This window comes from Conger conger, chromosome 2 (assembly GCF_963514075.1).
Source record: "Conger conger chromosome 2, fConCon1.1, whole genome shotgun sequence".
In the NCBI taxonomy this organism is placed as follows: domain Eukaryota; kingdom Metazoa; phylum Chordata; class Actinopteri; order Anguilliformes; family Congridae; genus Conger; species Conger conger.
The window spans coordinates 40852232-40869889 of NC_083761.1; the positions used below are offsets into that span (position 1 = coordinate 40852232).

Below are 17658 nucleotides of genomic sequence, written 5' to 3' on the forward strand. Positions count from 1 at the left end.
TGGAAAAATAATAGATGTTTTTCAATTTTCAACAGCTTCCAGGCCACATGACCTAATCACTTGAAACCAGTATCAATCAAACATGTTGTCAATTAACCTAGTGGAACAGGGGCATCTGCTGTTCCACAAAGGAGATCACAAAACCTGGCCAAGTCATCTTGCAGCTTGGGAGTTACAATCCAATTGCGAAAAAAGGAACATCATCAAAGTCCTACCTACTGTAATAGTTTATTCGCAGCTAACGTTACCCATTTCAGTCATTTAGCAGACGTTCCTATCCAGAGTGACTAAGAATACAAGTACATTGTACAATGTAAGTCACTCTGGATATGGCCTTTGCCAGGTTTTGCATTTGCCTAGCGTTTGTTTAGCAATACAGCGCTAACAACGTTCCCACACCAGTGTGTAAAGGCCCGGACACACCAAACCAACGGTCGGCCGCGGAGCACCGAAAAAGATCGCCTCGCGTCGATACGCGTCGTTAATGTTGGCTGTGCCGAACACACCGCAACGACGGTCCGCCGACGGCCGAGTTGCACGTACGTTCTGCGCCTGCGTGAGAGGTAATAACTCTCCACACCAGCAGGTGGTGGTAGTCTGTATTTGTCTTTCAAAAAATGGAAACCGGAAGACCGGGGAATGCGTTTGCATTGCGTTGGACCTAGAAGCAGCCATTGTCTCGCTCACAACAAACAGTTTGCAGCAATTTCCTTGTTCTCTCGCTATTTAGTAATACTAATCGAAAATTATGTCTGGTAGTGATAGTAACTTTGGAATGGCTTGCTTTCATCGCTTCCGTTTCTCTTCTCGTGCACTGATTCGCTAGCTGGACAGCCAATCAGAGAGCTCTCTCTCATCGACGGCTCCGGGGGCTCCGACGCCGATTGTCGGAGCCCTCCAAAACACGCCGACGGAGTGTTGGCGTGCGGGACACACCGGAAAGACTCGGCCAACAGGGCGCCACCGACGTCCGACGGCCGACCGTCGGTTTGGTGTGTCCGGGCCTTAAGGAAACAGAGAGTAACTTTAAAACACCAATTGCATGTTAACTATTGTAACTAACCAAGAACCAAAGTACAAATTTGAAATACATATCCATTATATACACTCACTTAGCAATTTATTTCTGCTGTAGCCTATCCACTATCCACCAGAGTTATGATGCTTTGTGTGTTCACAGATCTTCTGCGTACCACAGTTGTAATGTGTTTATTTGCATTACTGTCACCTACCTGTCAGCTTTGACCAGTCTGGCCATGTGTTTCTGTCTGCATAATTGCTGCTCACTTATTAGCTTTTTTGCACCATTCTTTGCAAACTCTAGAGACTAGTGTACGTGAAAATCCCGGGAGATCAGCAGTTTCTGAGATACTCAAACCACCCTGTCTGCCACCAACAATCATTCCACGGTCAAATCAAATTAGATCAAATTAAATTAGATAAAATTTTTTCCCCATTCTGATGGTTGATGTGAACATTAACTGAAGCTCCTGCCCCATACCTACATGATTGTATGCATTGCATTGCTGCCACACAATTGGCTGATTAGAATCGCATGAATATGTACATGTAATAAAGTCAAAATGTTCCTAATATAGTGCTCGGTGAGTGTAGATTATAATTTGCATTGAATGATACTGGTTTGGTGACACTACACATATCACTGCTTCAGTGCTTTTATAATATTTAGCAGAGCATAAGAAAGCCACTTCCTTGGTTTTCGACCTAAGCTACATGTGCAATAGTATAAATTACACCAAGGATTAAAAAAAATGTTCTAAAAAAAAAACTGCGAGCGAGCTAACTATAATTCGGGAAAGCGCTAATTTATAACTTAATTTATTAAATCTGGGCAGCGCACAGTATAGCTAACATCTTTTATGAAGCAGTGTTTTTACAATATTACTAAATTGGTAGCTAGCTATCAAATGAATGACTACACGTAGCAAGACTGTTACATTTCTGTAACTTCTGTAGCTACAAACATTGTGCTTATAAACTAGCAATGAAGGCCGGCAAAAATGGTGTCGCTATCCCATGCCTCTTATTGATACTAAATAAATGTTTCAACATTAAATAAATAAGTTACGATATATAAATAAATAAGTGACTTACCACTACATGCTAGTTGTGTACAAGAGACTCAAACCGTTTCTGGCTGCTTATGTGAGTTGTACTGTTGGTCAAACCGAGAGACAGCACCTAGCTGAGTTATAATGGCTTGACACACAGAGTACTACAGTGTGACAAACGAACTCACATACTGGGTGGGGGAAAAAAGCGTGACTAAATGGTAAATGGTTGGTATTTATATAGCGCCTTTATCCAAAGTGCTGTACAATTGATTCTTCTAATTCACCCATTCACACACACACTCACACTCACACACCAACAGGTTGCCATGCTGCACTAACCAGCTCATCAGGAGCAATGGCTTGTTAGGTGTCTTGCTCAGGGACACTTAGAGTGGGATTGAACCAGCAACCCTCTGACCCTTTTACCTCCAGTGACCTATCAAATGCATTTTTAAACGGCGATTTTTTAACACAAACTGTAAGGATTTAATGTAGGCTATGTTTAAAAGCAGCTTAGCTATGTTTAAAAGGAGCTTGATGTCCATACGAAAACTGGACGGGAGTATCTAGGGACTCCCACTCCGTGACCTTTGACAGGGAGTAATCCGCAAAGAAGAATGACGGGCATTCGGCTGTTGTACAGAGAAGCAGAGGCAACGCAGTTCTTGGGAGTGCCTGCTAAGTTTGAGAGCACCGTCAAACTACTGGCAACGTTACCCCAAATTCAGACGGTGAAATGAACTCTCGGAGAAGGCGATCGCGAAGACCTTGTTGTAGAAGACCATCAGTGACCGTATGATTCAGTGGTAGATAGAGTAAGAAATGGGCCAGACGTCAGTTTCCACGTTGTCTCAAAATCCGAGTGGTAAGTGAATTTGTCATCCATATTTTAAAGCGGTTTCATATGTAGCCTATGTGCACGCATACCGCTATGTGATCAGACTTCCTGTATTGCTCAAAAGCAAAGTCCAAGTTGATAAAAATATTAAAGTAACGTTATTCAATGTTTCTGAAGTGGAATCTTGATCTAACGGGTCTCATATGGATGCTTTACATTTGCGTCCTGATTTCCGTTGCATATGTTCGGTGATTTTTTTAGCGACTGACAGCAGAGCTCATGAAGGAAATGAACCAATCCAAAAGAAATAGCGTGACTAACTGGAGCTGTTAGCTAGCTACTAACAGTCTGCAATTGATTATTTTGTTGGTTTCTGTTTAACGGAAATGAGCGACTGACACATTTTGCTAATTAGAAAGTGAGCAGAATGTAAAATGTATAAATATCGTGAACCACTAACAAACTTTAGCGTAGTGAAAACAGCTTAGCCTACTAGCTAGCTAAATTACTATTGTTACTTAAGTTAGTTCGAGGTAAGTTATATATTTTGCTTCAATCGGGGCGAGGTTTCTCTGAAGATTAACAAGATTAGCAATGAAATTCCGTACCCAAAATCTAAAACAGATGGTTTAGGATAACAAGTTCGATTTATTTCCTGGGGCATATTTTTATATCATATTTTCCTTTATATTTTTAACGCCTGGACATGCACTTTTTTGCTGGATATCAGTTTGCCATACATGAATGAATTTAGCTAGCTAACGTTATCCAAAGAATGCTAGCTAGGAAAATGCATGGACTTGTAAAATATGGTATGACCAGTGCCCCGGATTTATTCATGCGGATAACATTGTATTGTTTTTTGTAATGGAGCCAAAGATTGTTCAAATATTATGTAGCGTTCGCCAGCTAAGATAACTTAACACGTCCCGAAATGCCTGTCCAATGCATCGTATTTCTGGGCATATGCTAGCTAGCTACTACGTGTATAGTGACTGTTCTCAAAACTTTAGGACGTTTTAGCATGTCAATATATTAATGCAATGTCGTTTACAATCGGACTGTTCAGAGAGTAGTGTATCTTTCACACTGCTTGTACCTCTAAGCATAGCGCACTGTTTATGGGCGTCAGTCTTTTGGACTCAGAACCAGGGCAGTGCTGGTAGTCCTGAGGGGCAGATGCCTCCAGCAACGGTGTCATGAGATTTGATCTGCTGCAGACGCCGTTTTATATGATAAACCTTGAGTTTTATCCCACCCACTGTTTTGACTGGTGATAATTAACCAATTCAAGACTCAAGAAGAGCCTAAGGAATGGGAGGGCTATGCCAATCGAGAATTTATGGGAGCACGTTTGTGTAGAATGTTTCATTTAATAACCTTCCTAATGTGTTAGAAAGTTGCACGCACCTTTTGTCAAAGAAAAAAAGCTTTTCTTACAACCGAACTCAAATCATATATTACCTAAATATAGGTACCGCCATGAGTATCAATGTAATGCAAATTGATACCATGCATTTGTCAAGATTACAACAGCAGCCGTTATGCCCATAATACCGCATACATTTTTTGTCTTTAACAAAATGGTACTGTCCACAAGGTAGAGAGAACTGTTAAGAATGTATTTACAGTCCTTTTATTTGGGGTGAAAAATGTTTAAAGAATCAATTCTGATAAAGTGCCCCGTTCAGTACAGCCGAGGAACATCAGTCATGTCAGAATGGGCAGAATGGGTCTTCAGTACACACGTTTTATTTCCTTAATTGCTGCTCCTGGATTTATCAGTGGACTGAAACAGCACCACAATGTTTTGGGATGCAAGGCATTCCCTTTTCTGCAGATTAATAATGAAGGAAATCACACTCTCAACATTGCATTATTTTAGGAAAACATCTGAGGAACAAGTGGTGTTGGTCTCACTCTACACTCAGCTTACTTAATACATATTTACTGATTTTCATAGATAGATTTTGAAAACAAGTTTCCTTTCCCAATGGAAAAACACAGAAAGCCCACTGTTAAGGTTTGATGCAAAACAATGCAGTCTGTTTGTAATTTCCTTATGATCATTTTCTTATTTGTGACTGAAGTGCAGAGGGAACTTGTACAACAATGTAAGTGTGGGAAATCCTGTAATCATTAAATATGCCTGTGAACCTTGTTGTCTTAAAGCTTGCTAAAGATAGCTAAAATGCATGTATGAAGACAAAGCACAGTACTTCAACAGACTTGGAAATATGTACAGTGCCCTATATAATGTTTGGGACAAAGAGACATTGTGTGTTGTTTTGCCTCTGATTTGCACCAATTTTAGATTTAGAATCACACAATTAACATGTGGTTAATGTGCACATTATCAGATTTTATACATTTTGGTTTCACCGTGTAGAAATTACAGCAATGTTTATATATAGTCCCCCCATTTCAGCGTACCATAATGTTTGGGACACATTGCTTCACAGGTGTTTGTAATTGCTTAGGTGTGCTTAATTGCCTCCTTATTGCAGGTAGACTGAGCGCTCAAACTATTATTGCTGTTATCAACATGAGGACCGAAGTTGTTCCACTTAAATTGAAAAGCCATTATGAGATTGAGAAATAAGAATAAATCCATTAGAAACATCGGCCAAATCTAAGGCTTACCAAAATCAAGTTTTTGGAACATAATTAAGAAGAAAGGTGAGCTTACTCATTTCAAAGGGACTGGCAGGCCAAAGAAGACAGCTGATAACAATCATTCTCCCCTTAATAAATAAAAATCCAAAACCACCTGACAGATCTGAAACACTTTTTAGGAGTCAGGTGTGAATTTGTCAGTGACCAATGTCTGCAGAAGACTTAATTAACAGAAATACGGAGGCTACACGGCAAGCTACAAACCACTGGTTAGCTGCAAAAACTGGGCCAGGTTTCAGTTTGCCAAGAAGTGCTTAAAAAAGCAGCCACAGTTCTGGAAAAAGGTCTGGTGGACAGATTCTACATGGAGAAACCAACATGTATATAAATACCCTTTATTAAAATGTGCACTTTCACTATTTTCTTTATATTACAAATCTAAAATTGTGGAGTAAAGATGCAATTAAATAAATAATGGGTCTTTGTCCCAAACACTAGGGCGGGCACTGTATATTAGTTATGGTAAGGCCTACGTAAGACTCTGCATGTTTTAAACAGTGGTTTTGATTATTATTATTATGTGACTTTTTGCCATATCTTCTTGTGTATTTGGAAAATTAAATGCTTTTGTTATTTCTTAAGGGAATTAAGCCTTCCTGTTTTACTGCAGTCACTTTCAAAAATGATCTATAAAAAGATTCTCAGATGGTGGTCATTGGCTAGAAAAAAAACGAAACATCTTATGCAGTTAATAACTTCACAGGTTTTTATAACGGGCATGTATTTCTATAATGTCACTGGGCGGTAGGGAGCTGACATTACATGTGGTCCATGTAACCTAATGCACTGTAAAAGGAAGCTGTGAAGGGAATTTAAAGACTTATGGCTGTTACTTTGTATTTTGTAATTCTGAAAGTTGTGTATCTTGCGTGATTCATGTTGTGGCATCATAAGAAACATTGTGAAAATGGTAGTGAATGGTTTGTTGCTTGCCCTGCTGTTTGAGCAGTATACCACTGTAACCACATATTTAACAGACAATGGTCTTTTTCTAGAATGATTATTCCAGTCATTATTCATGATTCAGATTCATGCAAGGACTGAATATGGATCCCCAGTCCAAAGAATTTAAAGTAGGCTACCCCTTGCATTATTGGCACCCTTGATAAATATGCACAAAATGTGGTAAACCAAAAAAATCATAGTTATTGATATTTAGCTTTATTTTCCAACATGTGTAAAGTATTGTAAGATTTATTAATGATTCAATGAAATCAACCTTACAGTCTTTCATAAAACAAGTAAATAAATAAAATCCCCCAAAAAATGGTTCCACAATTATTGGCACCCCTGGTTAAATTCATTGTGCAAACACCTCTTGCAAAGTCTTTTCCTATAATTTGTGATAAGATTAGAGAACGCATTTGGAGGGATCTTTGACCATTCCTCCATGTTACTTATGGCCCTCCCTCAGCATCTTCCTTACTGTCCATGGGGATAATATGTACTTCTTCCTGGCAAGTTTTCCACCATTTTATTATTGTTCTTACAGTGCTAAGTGATATGCTTAACTGTTTTTATATATATATATATATATATATATACACACACACACACACACACCCACACACACCCATTACCAGACTTGTGATGGTAAATTACCATCTGTTTCTTCTGATTTTACTGTTCCTTGGCTTTTCCCATGCTGATGGTTGACAAAGGGATTTTGCATGCTTGATGCCTCATTTCTATACTCTGGTGAAATAGGAAGTGATGGAATAACACTATAGTTTAGACTGAGATTAACCCAGGGCTGCACAACAAGGGCCGATCCATTTCAGGATTTTTGTCTCTTAATTATTTAATTAGTTCAATTATTTCTTGATCTGGCCAGTATATGGTAGCTGGTATAACACCAGCTACAGCCACAGACTGCAAATGTATCCTAAGTACAGGAGTGAACCAGCATGTAGTGTTGCCAGAAAATGAAAACTAAGATAACTGGTTGGAACAAAACCAGCACGCAGACCAGCATTTATCCCCTAAGTGCGCAAATATTTCCTGTGGCCACACAGCATTCGTTTTTTTTTTCTTTCTGGGTACTGCAGCTATTCTCAAATTGTATTGTTACATCACAATAGCCTTTGCATGGTAGAAGTTATCCTCGATAATCGACTGCTGACAATTATTGCAGATATAGTAATAATACTATACTGTTGTCCTACTTATGTAATACTGAAAATAAAAACAGTGGAAACCGCCAAACTGCCCCCACATCAGTAGATACCAGCCACCTTCATTCCTCACCATATAACCACAGTGCTTTGGATTTCTGACAGTTTAATTCAGTTCAATGTAGCTAAACTTACAACAACTCTAGCTAATAGCTGTGTGTGCAAGGCTCGGGGGGGAATCGACATGATAGCTAGCTACCTGCACTGTCAATCAATGTCAGCTTCATGTGATGAAAACTTACTTTATTTCTGATATTATTTTCATGTTTTCAAATTTGTGATGGTATGTGCGAAAGGGTTAAGTATCATATAAGTAAGCTTGAAAATGGGGATGTGAAAAATCATCAGCTTTTGTAAACGGTTACCATCCCATTTTTTAAACAGTTAACCATATAACCGAAACTGCTTATGAGTGCGAGAGGTCATATCTTTTCCTTTTTTTTTCAACTGTACTGACAAATTGAATTGCATTTTCAAACTTTATTTTTCATCATCTTAATAGTTAAATGTCAAAATTATAAGTTAGGTAATAGCCTAATTGCCAAATTAAAAATTTACATTTACATTGACATTGACATTGACACTGTGTAGTGTAACCTCATAGTTGCAAAAGTCTGTAGTCCACAATTTCAACAGTTTCTGTGTGTGTATTGAAAATGCTATGGTTTTGTTACACAGACAAAAAAAAATGTTTTAACTATATACCGTTGGAAATTAATCGTTTTTAAAACGGTTTATCATGAACTAAAATGCTTTTCAGTCGGCACTTCAATAACATGCATGTAGTCGGTTCTTTGTTGGACAGCCGTTATACTGTCGTTGATTGTGCACGGATGGGGAGAACGCCTGTACGTAGCAACTGCATTACGCTTACTAGTCAGAGAAGTTCATGCATGAGCTGATGGTGTTGTACCACCACAAATTCAGAACTCCACTTCTAACCCCCGGAAACTGTTCTCTATTTTCTCCTCTCTCCTCAACACACCGCCTCCTCCACCTCAGTCCTCCTTCACTGCGGATGACTTTGCTGATTTTTTCGATGAGAAGGTCACGGACATCCGCAGATCCTTTACAACCACCGCCCCCCTCTCTGTGCCCTTCCCCCCCTCTAGGCCCATCCCTTCCTTTTCCACTTTCTCCCCCCTTACAGTCTCTGATGTTTCTCAACTCCTGCTCTCCCACCGCCCTACAACCTGTGCCCTTGACCCTATCCCCTCTTCTCTTCTCCAGACTATCACCCCTGACATTCTCCCATTTGTCACCTCCCGTGTTAATTCCTCCCTGTCTTCTGGCTGTTTTCCGGCATCCTCCAAGAGCCATAAGTCTTTAGCACCCTGCTGCTAAAAAAGCCTACTCTGGATCCCTCCATCATCCAGAACTACCGCCCGGTATCTCTTCTTCCTTTTCTATCTAAAACCATAGAGCCGCTTCTAGTCAACTTTCTTCTTTCTTTTCTAACAACAACCTGCTAGACCCCCACCAGTCTGGCTTCAGATCTGGCCAACCGACAGAGACTGCACTCCTCTCCGTCAGTGAATCACTCCATGGTGCACGAGCAGCCTCCCTCTCCTCTGTCCTCATTCTTCTAGATCTCTCTGCTGCCTTCGACACTGTGGATCACTCCATCCTCCTGTCCGCCCTGTCAGCAACAGGCATCTGTGGCACAGCCCTGGACTGGATTGAATCCTACCTCTCTGGTCGCTCCTTCCAGGTTGCCTGAGCTGGTACGGTATCGACACCTCGGCCCCTCGCCCCAGGAGTTCCCCAGGGCTCAGTCCTAGGCCTGCTTCTTTTTTCTCTTTACACTCGTTGCCTTGGCCCTGTGATCACTGCACATGGTCTATCCTACCACTGCTATGCGGACGATACCCAACTCTTCATCTCATTCCCACCATCTCATACACAGGTTTCAGTCCGTATCTCTGCTTGTCTGAGTGACATCCAGAGCTGGATGGACAACCACCATCTAAAGCTCAACCCAGACAAGACTGAAATGATATTCCTGCTATTACCTCTCCCCATCTGGATCTCTCCATTTCCCTCGGGGATACCACACTTACACCATCACCCAGTGCAAGGAACCTCGGCGTGGTGATGGACAGCAGACTCCGAGAACATTGCGGCGGTGACCCGGTCATGCAGGTTCTTCCTATACAACATACAGAGAATCCGCCACTTTCTCACCCCCTACTCGACCCAGCTCCTGGTCCAAGCGATGGTTCTGTCCCGCCTGGACTACTGCAATTCCCTCTTGGCTGGCCTCCCAGCGTCCGCCATCAGACCCCTCCAGCTTATCCAGAATGCAGCAGCTCGTCTGGTCTTCAACCTTCCCAAATACTCACATGTCACGCCCCTGCTGACTTCCCTCCACTGGCTGCCTATCATGGCTCGCATCAAATTCAAAACATTGGTGCTAGCCTTCTAAGCAGTTAAGGGGTCTTCCCCAGCTTACCTACAAAAAATCATCAGACCCTACACCCCTGCCAGACCTCTTCGTTCAGCCTCCACAGGCCGCTTGGCACCTCCCCCTCTCCGAACCTCCACCTCACGCTCACGATTACTGTCTGTTCTGGCTCCACAGTGGTGGAACGAACTCCCCGTTGAGGTCAGAACTGAAGAATCTCTTCCCACCTTCAAGCACAAACTGAAGATGCACCTCTTCAAGCTGCACCTCTCCCCATCCCTCCCCACCTCCCTGTAAACCTTAATTGTTGTATTTCTGTGATTTACTTTTTTGTGTCAGTATTTTTAGTTTGGCTAGGTAAGCAGTGTTTGGCTAGTTAAGGGGTTTGGTACTTTTTGTAGAAGTAACTATGCAGCAGCTAAACGGACAACAATGATAATTATAATTATAAGTAAACAATAGACATTCTATCAATGTTTCTCCGAGTTAGCACATTAGAGAATTAGAAACTATTATGCAATTGGTTCGCTGGGCCCTTGCCATTAAAAGGACACTGACTGTATTTCTTGTTGTATATGGATTTCTAAAGTGCAGAGAGGGTGAGGATCCCACACAATTGTTTTGCCACCCACATGTTACAAAATAAGGTACTGATTTTGACAGTAAATGTATTGAAATTAAAGTCTATAGTTTCCCCATATGTTTGAACATATAGCATATTTGATTATTATCCATGTTGTTTATCATATGCAGCCTTTTAAAAAATGTTTTATTGATGGTAGTTATAATTCTGGAGCCCACTGTATGTTTGTACCATGGCTGTCTATTTTTGCTCTACGTTGTATAATTTGTTGTGAACAAAATGATGTAACAACGGTCAAAGGAAACCAAAATCATCAACCCGTTGAGGGCTGGATTCAAAATCACGCCAAAAATGAAAAAATTAAAATCACGGGCTCATGAAAAACTTGTGCAAATTTTATCATGGCAACTCATAATGTAACTCAGTAGTGTGTATGGCCCCCACATGCCTGGACACACTCCCAACAAAGTCTGGGCACGCTCCTGATGAGTTGGCGGATGGTGTCCTGGGAGATTTCCTCCCAGACCTGGATCAGGGAATCAGTGAGCTCCTGGACAGTCTGTGGCGGTACTTGGCGGAGTCGGATGCACCGATGCATAACGTCCCATAGGTGCTCAATTGGATTTAGGTTAGGGGAATGTGAGGGCCAGTCAATGGCATCAGTGCCTTCCTCATCCAGGAACTGCCTACACACTCTGGCCACATGAGGCCGGGCATTGTCCTGCACCAGGAGGAACCTATGGCCCACTGCGCCAGCTTAAGGTCTGACAATCGATTTGAGGATTTCATCCCGGTACCTAACAGCAGTCAGGGTACCGTTGGCTATGACATTCCAAGGATATGCCTCCCCAGACCATCACTGACGCAGCGCCAAACCACTCATGCTGGATGATGTTGCAGGCAGCATAACGTTCACCAAGGCGTCTCCAGACTCTTTCACGCCTGTCACGTGCTCAGTGTGAACCTGCTCTCATCTGTGAAGAGAACAGGGCACCAATGGCGGACCTGCCAATTCTGGTGGTCTCTCGCGAATGCCAATCGAGCAAACCTTCTTGTGACCGCATGTATGGATGTGCCATCCTGGAGGAGCTGGACTACCTGTGCAACCTGATTGGGCTGCAAGTACCGCCTCATGCTACCTGTAGTGAAAGGACACTAGCCGAACACAAAACTAGAGAAGAATCAATCAGTCAGGAAGGATAAGGAGAGAGAAATTGTCTGTGGCCACTACATGCAAAACCATTACCTTTTTGGGGGTTGTCTTGCTTTTGCATCTCCATTGCACCTGTTGTCACTTTCATTTGCACCGTTTTGCATTGCATGTGAGCTGTTTACTTTAAGATGTGTTTGTATGGTTATGAAGAATTTACCAAATTGACAAAAATAATTTAGTTTTAAGCTTGTTTGTAAAGGAAGAAATATTTGTGGTCTGCTGTTTTTGCCATTGATGAATGGCCAAAATCTATGGAAAGTAAGATTTGATTTATTCTCTGTTGCCACCATTCATTATGAAAAGCATGATACATGTCTGTAATAAAAGTTCTATTTACATCACCCTCCCACTTCTGATTCATCAGAGTAATTGAGACTTAAATGGAACCTCATGCTATTATCTAAAAAAAGGATTCTGTTGGTTTTCAGTAAAATTGTTATCGTGCTTTGACGAGGGGGTATATGCCTATACCAGTACTGTGTGTATATTTGAGTGAATATAGAAAGGGCAGTAGGCAAGACTCAAACCGTTGGAGTCAGTGGCCTTTACCAGTGCACCACCCTTGGCCACCAAGGCTAAATTGATACTAATTAGATATGAAATCAAAAATATAGTCTGTAATATGGCATGTTGTTACATTAACAGTTGAAGTATTACATTCAAGCAAAAAAAAAACTTGTAACCTTGGTTTATGTAATGACAGCCGGTGAATGTATTACAAAATGTTATTAAAACGGATAAAGTTCAATTAAATAAAAAGGTATTATAACATTGACAAGTTAACGTCCAAGATTTTTTAACTGACAGTTATTTCATTAAAGAGGGCAAGATTATTACATGAACCGCTTTTATTACATTAACTGTCTATACAGGTTGGTGATGTCATTACCACCACTTTTCTTTCCCCCATAGACGATTCCTTGCTATAAATACATTAGGCTGTGTGGCTTAACTTACAATATTCCCGTTATACATTTATTTATAGTACTCACTGAGCACTTTATTAGGAACACCTGTACACCAACTAGTAAATGCGATCATCTTGTGGCAGAAGTACAGTTCATATCATCATGCAGATACGGGTCAGGAGCATATTAGCCTATTGATGGGAAATTGGATAATTGTATGCATGTTATGCATGTTATCTACCGTCCTCCAGGGCCCCTGGGAAACTTCCTTGATGAGCTAGACACCCTTCTCAGCTCCTTCCCTGAGGATGGCACCCCACTGATTCTCCTTGGAGACTTCAACATCCACCTAGAAGCCTCCCAGTCTGCTGCCTTCCTACCGCTAATCCACTCCTTCGGCCTCTCCCTGCAACACTCTCCTCCAACCCACAAGGCGGGCAATGTCCTAGACCTTGTCTTTGTGAGGAACTGCTCATGCTCCGATTTCACGGTTACCCCTCTGCATACATCTGATCACCACTTCATCTCATTCTCCCTCCCTCTTCCTCCCCATCCTCCTCCCCCTCCTCCCACCCACACTTCCTCAGCCCGCCGTAACCTCCGCTCCCTCTCACCCTCTTCCTTTGCCAGCACCGTCACCGCCTCACTCCCCCCTCTCGAATCCTTCTCCAAACTCCCCGCTGACTCTGCATCTGCCACCCTCCTTTCATCTCTCTCCTCCGCCTTTGACTCTCTCTGTCCCCCTGTCTCAAAGCCACCTCGCACATCCCCTCCCACACCTCCAGGGCCAGCCTCCGCGCAGCGGAGAGGAAGTGGGGGAAATCCAGAGACGCTTCCGACCTCATGACTTAACAGTCTCTCCTGGCGGCATTCTCTTCCGATGTCACTGCCGCCAAAGCAAAATACTATCAAACACAAATTCAGAACTCTGCTTCTAACCCCCGGAAACTTTTCTCCATTTTCTCCTCTCTCCTCAACGCACCGCCTCCTCCTCCTCAGTCCTCCTTCGCTGCTGATGACTTTGCTGATTTCTTCGATGAGAAGGTCACAGTCATCCGCAGATCCTTTACAACCACTGCCCCCCTCACTGTGCCCTTCCCCCCCTCTAGGCCCATCCCTTCTTTTTCCACTTTCTCCCCCCTTGATGTTTCTCAACTCCTGCTCTCCCACCGCCCTACAACCTGTGCCCTTGACCCTATCCCCTCTTCTCTTCTCCAAACTATCACACCTGACATTCTCCCATTTGTCACCTCCCTTGTCAACTCCTCCCTGTCTTCCGGCTGTTTTCCGGCGTCCTCCAAGAGGGCCCACATCACTCCGCTGCTAAAAAAGCCTACTCTGGATCCCTCCATCATCCAGAACTACCGCCCGGTATCTCTTCTTCCTTTCCTTTCTAAAACTATAGAACGAGCCGCTTCTACTCAACTTTCTTCTTTCTTTTCTAACAACAACCTGCTAGACCCCCATCAGTCTGGCTTCAGATCGGGCCACTCGCCAGAGACTGCACTCCTCTCCGTCAGTGAGTCACTTCATGCCGCACGAGCAGCCTCCCTCTCCTCTGTCCTCATTCTTCTAGATCTCTCTGCTGCCTTCGACACTGTGGATCACTCCATCCTCCTGTCTGCCCTGTCAGCAACGGGCATCTGTGGCACAGCCCTGGACTGGATTGAGTCCTACCTCTCTGGTCGCTCCTTCCAGGTTGCCTGGGCTGGTTCGGTATCGACACCTCGGCCCCTCGCCACAGGAGTTCCCCAGGGCTCAGTCCTAGGCCCGCTTCTTTTTTCTCTCTACACTCGCTCCCTTGGCCCTGTGATCACTGCACATGGGCTATCCTACCACTGCTATGCGGACGATACCCAACTCTTCGTCTCGTTCCCGCCGTCTGATACGCAGGTTTCAGCCCGTATCTCTGCTTGCCTGAGGGACATCCAGAGCTGGATGGACGACCACCATCTAAAGCTCAACCCAGGTAAAACTGAAATGATATTCATCCCTGTTAATACCTCTCCCCATCTGGATCTCTCCATTTCCCTCAGGGATACCACACTCACGCCGTCACCCAGTGCAAGGAACCTCGGCGTGGTGATGGACAGCAGACTGTCCCTTTCCGAGAACATTGCGGCGGTGACCCGGTCTTGCAGGTTCTTCCTATACAACATACGGAGAATCCGCCGCTTTCTCACCCCCTACTTGACCCAGCTCCTGGTCCAAGCGATGGTTCTGTCCCGCCTGGACTACTGCAATTCCCTCTTGGCTGGCCTCCCAGCGTCCGCCATCAGACCCCTCCAACTCATCCAGAATGCAGCAGCTCGTCTGGTCTTCAACCTTCCCAAATACTCACATGTCACCCCCCTGCTTACTTCCCTCCACTGGCTGCCTGTCATGGCTCGCATCAAATTCAAAACATTGGTGCTAGCCTTCCAAGCAGTTAAGGGGTCTTCCCCAGCTTATCTACAAACAATCATCAGACCCTACACCCCTGCCAGACCTCTTCGTTCAGCCTCCACAGGCCGCTTGGCACCTCCCCCTCTCAGAACCTCCACCTCACGCTCACGACTACTGTCTGTTCTGGCTCCACGGTGGTGGAACGAACTCCCCGTTGAGGTCAGAACTATAGAATCTCTCCCCACCTTCAAGCGCAAGCTGAAGACACACCTCTTCAAGCAGCACCTCTCCCCATCCCTCCCTACCTCCCTGTGAACCTTAATTGTTGTCTCTGTGACTTGCTTTGTGTATCGGTATTTTTAGTTGGCTAGGTAAGCAGTTTTTGGATAGTTAACTTTGGTGACTTTTGCTCTGTTTGTTTGTTTGTTTGTTTGTTCAAAAAAAAAAAAAAAAAAAAAAAATGGCCCTTGTCCTTATCTTTGTTGTACAGGTAGCAGTTGAAATTGTACTTACCTCTAGGGTCTTTCAGCGAACTTATCCCTGGTTATGGGTATGCACTTTGTTGTACGTCGCTCTGGATAAGAGCGTCTGCCAAATGCCAATAATGTAATGTAATGTAATGTAATGTAATGCATTTGATTGCAGCGGTGGTGAGAATCTTATAGCGGCGGCCCTGCTGTTTGAATGTAGGCGAAGCACCGATGACAGTCTCCAGTAATTCGCTTTTGCTAAAAAAAGCTGATGGAACAGTTTAAGTGAGACTTAAAGGTACAATAGGTAAGATTTTTGTGTTAAAACATTGTTACAAGACTTTTTTAAATCTCTTCCTATCATTGAAAAAGGCTCACTGACATGTTGACTCACCCTCTGCCTGTGTTTATAGTCCTTAAATTCTGCTTTCCTAACTTCACCGAAAAGAACGTCTCTTGTTTTGTTTTTTTTCCTCGCACACGTATTTCAAATAGACATGATACCTTGTGTAAATGACAGTTGCTGTAAGGTCTATTTAGGTTACTGACTGACGATAGGCTTCAGTTCTCTATGCTAAGCTAACACGTTATGCTAACATGGAAATAAGTCAGAAAAAGGGCATATTTTCCCAAGATGTTGGTGTTTTCCTTTAAGGCTTTGCTTTCCACAGCAAAACATCTTGATTCAGATTCTTGATCAAGGAATCATTGATAACATGTTACATCCCCACATATTTGGGGTTTCATGTAGCCTCACTCGCCCTCCAGTACTTTTCCTCAATTTATGTGTTTGTCAGTATCTGAACATTATCTGGTCAAATGCCTACGCTGGGGTGGAAATCTTAACCACTTGTAAAGAGGGAAGCGTGTTGGATCTAAACATTGGACACCCTTTACCCATGAGGTATTTGAAGAATTTGACATTAGATCCTTTTTATAGCCACATCTGTGTGCTGCATTGTCTCTGTGCTTATCCTTTTCTTCTTACGTCCACATAATTCATTGGAACTTCAGTTGGTAGACTTGTCATTGCAACAAGTGTCTATTTCTAGCTAGATTATTGTAGAAACACAGTATAGATCATTTGCATTTGCAAACCATTTCAGGCTGAAATGAGGAAATTCTCAGGAAGTGCCTCAATTCAACTTCCTGTTCTTTTGCTTGTACATCTTGACTTAGCCCACATTTATAATGGAGTCTTGAATAATTTGTCCCATATATGACATTGTAGGAGGTGCAGTTCAAAACACTCCATTCCTTCCTAGATTTAGCTTATTCTTATACACACTGTTTTGCTCAATTTTAGTCCTTATTTTATAAAATTCCCCCAGCTTCAGGTGTCATGCTAAAACACCATTGTTAGTGCAAACCCTTGACGTCTAAAGAGAACAAACTGGTTGAGTCTGTTCACATGTTTTTCCAGTCTGCTGGGACATGTGTGCTCTTCCCCCAGTGATTGTAATTTTCCACAAGGAGGGAGTAGGCTGAAAAAAGTGCTTACTGAGTGTGTATGCTTGTGGCCCTCCAATTTGTGGTCAGATGAATGCCTGTTTGCTTTAATTATCCTAGAGATGTGTCTATAACCTGATTGGAGTCCACCTATGGTAAATTGTATTGGACATAGTTTAGAAAGGCACACACCTGTGCATATAAGGTTACACAATTCACATTGGATGTCAGGACAAAAACCAAGCCATGAAGTCCAAGGAACTCTCAGTAGGCCACCGTGATAAAATTGTGGCAAGGCATAGATCAGGGCAAGGGTGTAAAACCATTTCTTAAAGCTTTGAGTCTTCCTAGGTGCACAGTGGCAAAGTTTGGAACAACCAGGACTCTTCCTAGAGTTGGCAGATGGTGAGTAAGGGCCTTGGTCAGGGAGGTGACCAAGAACCCAACAGTCACTCTAACAGAGCTTCAGAAGTCCTCTGCAGA

General features: G+C 43.0%; 1 protein-coding gene across 6 annotated transcripts in view; it reads left to right on the forward strand.

The window, feature by feature from the left end:
• The first annotated feature begins 2711 nt into the window (after window positions 1-2711).
• phactr2 (phosphatase and actin regulator 2) overlaps window positions 2712-17658 on the forward strand; it is a 67318-nt gene continuing 52371 nt past the window's right edge. For all 6 annotated transcript variants that reach the window (XM_061221678.1, XM_061221697.1, XM_061221670.1 and 3 more), the window contains exon 1: window positions 2712-2940. Coding sequence is in view for 5 of the 6 variants with exons in the window: in XM_061221697.1 (XP_061077681.1) it covers window positions 2898-2940 (43 nt within the window). In the remaining variant the exon portion in view is untranslated. The remainder of the gene's footprint in view (window positions 2941-17658) is intronic.